The sequence below is a fragment of the Lipotes vexillifer genome, unplaced genomic scaffold, assembly GCF_000442215.2.
Source record: "Lipotes vexillifer unplaced genomic scaffold, Lipotes_vexillifer_v1.1 scaffold173, whole genome shotgun sequence".
NCBI lineage: Eukaryota > Metazoa > Chordata > Mammalia > Artiodactyla > Lipotidae > Lipotes > Lipotes vexillifer.
Genome location: NW_006770924.1, coordinates 1,888,153 through 1,894,152, shown reverse-complemented (window position 1 = coordinate 1,894,152; position 6,000 = coordinate 1,888,153). Strand labels below are relative to the sequence as shown.

At 37.0% G+C, this 6,000-nt stretch overlaps 1 protein-coding gene across 2 annotated transcripts in view; it reads left to right on the top strand.

Moving 5' to 3' along the window:
- Positions 1-6,000, top strand: part of BAZ2B (bromodomain adjacent to zinc finger domain 2B) — a 128,545-nt gene that overhangs the window by 24,283 nt on the left and 98,262 nt on the right. For both annotated transcript variants that reach the window (XM_007446456.1, XM_007446457.1), the window contains exons 5-6: positions 4,947-5,150; positions 5,469-5,864. In XM_007446456.1, the coding sequence (XP_007446518.1) occupies positions 4,947-5,150; positions 5,469-5,864 (600 nt within the window). The remainder of the gene's footprint in view (positions 1-4,946; positions 5,151-5,468; positions 5,865-6,000) is intronic.

The window sequence follows — 6,000 nt, the reverse complement described above, 5'->3', positions numbered from 1 at the left end:
CTTTCCCTCTTAGTAGTTCATATTCTGTTACTAGTTGTTGCTTCTTTATGATAAAATTTCCCTGTTCAAATTGATAATGTGGTTTCTGCCTCCTGACCAGACCTTGTCTGCTGTAGAAGCAGGATCAGGAGTAGGGTGGGTATGCAGATTGCACATGGTAAATTCACTCCAGTATTCTGGTTGCTCTAAGCCTTTGGATTTCCTCTTCCACATCCTGCCAGGGAAGCTGTGACATTTCAACTTTCCTAAGTATAGTTCACCACTGTGTCCAGATTTCATTCATCCAACCAAGTAAGCTGAGATACCTCCAGCTACAGGAACTAACACATTATATCCAGAATTTCTAGTAAGTGCACCTGTATTGGTGAATTTGGTCTGCTCCCATTGGTAATTTCTTCTTGAGAGAGAAGTCTTGGTTTATTCTGAGTTAAAGCCTTAGCATCAACTGCAAACATTTCGGAAACAAAGATAATAACTAGAGCAATGTCTTTTCGTCGACATTTTATAAAAAACACTTTCAGGGCCTGATTTTTCTGGGGGAAGAGAGTCAAAAGTTTGTGATCCTGTAATACCACTTTCTCCATTACCTCAGCTACAATAATAAGGGAATTGAAAAGCTTGTGACACACCATAGCAGGAGCAAGGTATGAGTAGTCACTGATTGCAGATAGCGCTGATCTGAACTTTAAATCTGAACAACATGCCTCCCAGGCTCCAATTTTTAACCCCAAGGAACTATTTTATCAAATTTTTCTTTGTCCTTTCTCAAGACAGCATTGAGCTCCATATATTTTCCAGGATCAGCTAAACAAATAAAGGTTTCTTCCCTTTTGCCCAGCATATTTTATAGAAATACTTCCTCTAGATCTTTCAGTTCCCTCTCAACAGAAGATAAATGTTTTCCAGCACATAGCAAGACATATGAGGGTCTGGGGGAAGGTCACCTGGTGAAGCCTCAAAGCCTAATGATAGCCATCACAGAAACTCGACAGGACTCTATTTAGGCCCCAAGACAAACATTTACTTTCCTCTTCAAGCCACCCCACTGAGCACTTGAGCAAATGTGATAAAAGACTCTTGGTTGTTTCCTTCCCGGGACACAGGTTTTAGGGTCACACTTTCCACCTGTTCCTCTTCAGCTGCTCTTTACTCCTCTCCCTTATGATTTGTTTCAAGGGCATATTCCCATTAGTACGAGCTCCAAAGGCCTGTCTCCGTACTGCTTCTAGCTTCTCTGCACGCCAGACGCTGTCTGAAAACACCGCCCATCCCTTGCTCCCATGGGACTTAGAAGCCGGTCGTAGACGTCGTATCATGGAATATATTTATATCTATATGTATTTCTAAAAGTTAAGCGTCCATGTTTTTAAACTTTACACTATCCTACCTCTTAGAAGTAGTGCTAAATCCAGTAACATCTAGTATCTCTAGTGCCTCCGTAAGGTACAAGGCGAGACTTTGGAGGAATGGATTTGAAACAGATCCTGTCCTTAGTTCTACTAAGGAATCAATATTGACATTCCTAAACAAAATTGGTGCTGTTAAATTAGAAAGTATTTCCAGGAGCAGGTATTAAAAACTTGCAGAGGTACCTCTTTAATGATATAAAGAAATTCCAGGTACCATAGGGGTGTTGATTTACATCTACATAGAAGTAACACTAGAGAGAGATTGACTATCAATGTGAGGGATACCAGAACTTAAGATTTCAGAAGCGTATCTTTGGATAATACATGGTCTGGAATGAATTTGCGTTAGTAGGTTGTTAAATGAAGATGAAGGGAGTTGAAACTGAAGAAGAAAATCCTATACTTTTATTACCCAATGTTTTTCAGTTTTAAAAACTCAAAAAAAAATTGCTTCATCAGCCCTTTTCATGTGTAGTTTGAAAAATGTTCTTCAGCTGATTTTGATAATCCCTCCTGGGAGGCAGGGTTACTTGTCTCAGCAGTACTCATTGAAAATCATTGATTAAGTCCAGTTCCCTCACATAGTCTACATGTATATTTAGAATAAATATAAGTATTTTAAATTAAACAATTAAAGTAAGTCAACACAAACTAAAATATACTAACATACAGCCTGTTGAGAAAAAAATAAGACAATTCAAGGTTAAGTTCCACTCCTGCTGCCATACAAATTATTGTTACCACAGCAGCCATAACAGTCTTTCAAAAACATAAGTGATTTTTATCGTTTTAAAACATCCTGTGTTATCACTCTGTCTAATAGTTTCCTATCCCACTAAGAATAAAATCCTTGCCCATAAGACCATGTGTGGTCTCACCCCTGCCAGTCCATCCAGCCTTATTTCCTACTGTTCTCTCCCATGTTTCTGTGCTGTAGCAGGTCTAGCTGACTTTTCCATTCTTTGAACATGTCAAACTTGTTTCCAGCTCGTGGCTTTTGCCTTTGCTGTTTCCCCTGTCTTGAAAGGCCCTTTTATCTTTCTATGACTGGCTCTTGCTCTCCATTTAGGTCTCAGCTCAGAAGAGTCTTACCTGACAACTACATCTAAATGTCCATCCAGCACACACTGTCTGCTCAATTATCCTGTTTTAGTCATGGTATTTATCACTGAAAAATCCTTATTTATATTGTTTGTTGATTCTCTTCTCCCTGTTTCCATGAGAGCAGAGTTACTGTCTGTTTATCACACCCTTGTATCCCCAGAGACTAGAGCAACTGTGCCTGGTATATAATAGCCTTGAATATGTATTTGTTTTGCTATTGAAAGAAAGAAATATACAGTGAAATGAAAGTTCAAGGAGAGGGTTCTGAAAAGCTTTCCCAGGTTGGTTGGGGGATGGAGTTTATTATTAATAAACTCTCCTTTGATCATTTTTTTATGAACCTAAGAAGACTCATTTTTTAAATGTATAAATGACAGAAAAAAGACAGAGTACCTAATTGTGAGCCGGCAAAAGGACCAGCCTCACCCCCCGCACATGTTAATAGGGACCAAGGAGATGGAAATGGTGATATTGAAACTCATTTTTCTCTTTTTCTCTAATACTTGGACTTGTCTACTCATGTCTACTTTTTTCTTTTAACATGGGTACTAAATTTGTTACCTTATAAAACACAACCCCTTTGCACACTGTCAGAGTATGCTCTGCAAAGACCATCTGCACCAGAATCACATTAAGGGCTTGTTTCATACAGATCCCTGTGCCTTGTTTGGAATTGGGACCCAGGAATCTGCTGGTTGCAGCAACTTCTGTGCTGAATATTATGCTCCCTAAAGCTTTAGAACCCGCACCTCTAGACCCACTCTTGGGGAGTATAGGACCCATCTGTCATGCTGCCTTTAAATTAAAACTATACAGATTACTTGGACATTGAAATAGGAGTTTATTTTTTTCTGCCAAATCACGGTAGCTCCCTCATTCCCTTCCTTACTTAGCCTCTACCAAATCCGAAAGTGATAACTTCAGTTCAGTTTCCTTATGACTTTCTATACGTGCTTAGAAAACTCACAGCAGATTTTGGTTGCAAAGAAGGAGCGGTTTCTCTGCCAAATAAATGATGGACTTAATGTTATTATGTTACCATTGTTTCCCTTTAGTCTCTACTTTGGTGTTTCTCATCCTTTGATTTCCTTTATTCCAATTCACTTTCTGCTTTACTGTGAGGGAAGAAGGTAGCTCAGGGAATGATGGAAATATTAGCTTATTGAAGGGTGTGTCTGTGGAGGAAGCATTACAGTTGCTAGTTTGGAGCAGTTAACACAGTACCATGGCAAACAGAATATAACAGGAGAAAGAGTGTAGGTTTGCAATCTGTAACTACGGCTTCAACCTGGCATCCTGTCGTAGAGTTGTATTACTGTCTTTTATTCCCCAAACCCAGTAGTTATGAAAGGCTGTATTTCTATTAAGGCCATAACTTTTCTAATTTGCTGCTTTTGTAATTTATTGCTGATTTTTCTGTATCTTGTTCTCTATTTTATCTACCAGCAAACACTATAGAAATGTTCCTAAGTAACTTTGGATTGTACTCAATCTTGTTGCTCTGTCGTTTTGACATTTCTCCTTTTATAGTCTTCCTACTGGCAGAATTCTAACTTTTTCATTGTTATATAGTTATTAGTTATAATTCATCTCATTATTTTTCATCTTTTTATCCACTACCATTGTCTGTCCTTTAAACACACAACTTTCCTTTTATGCGACCAAATGTCCCTTTCCAGCTTTGGATTTTCATTGTCCTATAGGATTTTAAATGTTCCCGAAATGAATCTCCTTCTTTATCATATTTTTCTATCTTTTTGATTCAGAAATATTAAAAAACTTAAATTCCTTGACCCTAATTAAAGCAGCCCCTTAAGCCTTTTTCTACCTATTTTATCTTCTCTCCAGTACTTTTTACTATATGGGATTATTTGCTTTGAAATTAATCTGTCTAGTCCACCACCACCACCACTAGAATGTAAGTTTCCTGAAGGCAGAGACTCATCTTAGACTTCATTGGAGTCCAGCACCTAGAAAGGTGTGTTTGGCTACTGACTCACTATTTGCACAAAGAAACAAGACTAAAAGCTAAATGTAGAACATCAGTGTATGTAACCCTTATCATAAATTGCTCTTTTTAATCTGTCCTATATTTTGAAGCATGGCAGTCATATGAGTGTGTATATATGTATACGTATGTACATATATACACACTATATTGATGTTTTCAATATTCTGTACAGAATACTGTATAGCATATTAACAGAGTTTATACTTTTTACTGGAGAATTCCTGTCAGATAAGTTAATTTGATCAGTTGGTTGAATAAATACCCTTAAAACATGTGACTTTTTACTTTTTTCTAAAATGACATTTTAGAAAAATATTTTGAGATTGAAAATATCAGTTAAAAATTAAAAGAGCATAGCTCTTACTGAAACTTGAATTTTTTCCAAAAACAGAAGTCTTGTTAAAAATCTTGTCTTTATCCAGAAACCAAGGAAGAAAGCTATGGAGAGTTCTAGCAACAGTGATAGTGATTCAGGCACATCATCAGACACATCAAGTGAAGGCATTAGTAGCAGTGATTCAGATGATCTAGAGGAAGATGAAGAAGAAGAAGATCAAAGTATTGAAGAAAGTGAAGATGATGATTCTGATTCAGAGAGTGAAGCACAACATAAAAGTAACAACCAGGTAGGTACAAATCATTTCATTGGCAATATCTACACATTATTCAACTTTAGGAATTAACTGTCTTATCTTAACTCTCAAAGTCTATAAAGCTTAAAGTTAATCATTGCCTTTAGTTCTTCCTTTTGCATAAGAAAAAAAAGGAGGTGGTGAAACATTTTTAAAGGAACATTTTGTGTATTTTTTAGTGAGTTTTATATATCTGTCGTTAAGTCATTAGGAACACTTTTTTAAGTACCCTTTTTTTCCTCCATGTTTTACTGCTTGATGCTCTTTGTTTTAATAGACGTTAAGAAGTTGCCTTTTAATTTGTATTTACAGGTGCTATTACATGGTGTTTCAGACCCAAAAGCAGAAGGACAGAAAGCAACTGAAAAAGCCCAGGAAAAAAGAATACACCAGCCATTACCTCTTGTGTCTGAATCCCAGACTCACTCATCATTCCAATCCCAGCAGAAGCAGCCTCAGGTTTTGTCACAGCAGCTTCCATTTATTTTCCAAAGCTCTCAGGCAAAGGAGGAATCTGTGAACAAACACACAAGTGTAATACAGTCTACGGGATTGGTGTCCAATGTGAAACCTTTATCTTTGGTAAATCAAGCCAAAAAGGAAATTTACCTGAAACTCATAGTTCCTTCTCCTGATGTACTTAAAGCAGGGAATAAAAATACCTCTGAAGAATCTAGTCCTTTGACCAGTGAATTGCGTTCCAAACGGGTAAGTTAAAAATTATTTATAGAAGAATTTTACTATTATAAAAACAGCTTTTATATAGTCTTATACGAGTTTAAACTGAATTCTACTCTTATTGTTATACTTTCTTAGTCACCAGGAATAAAATATGCACATCAGA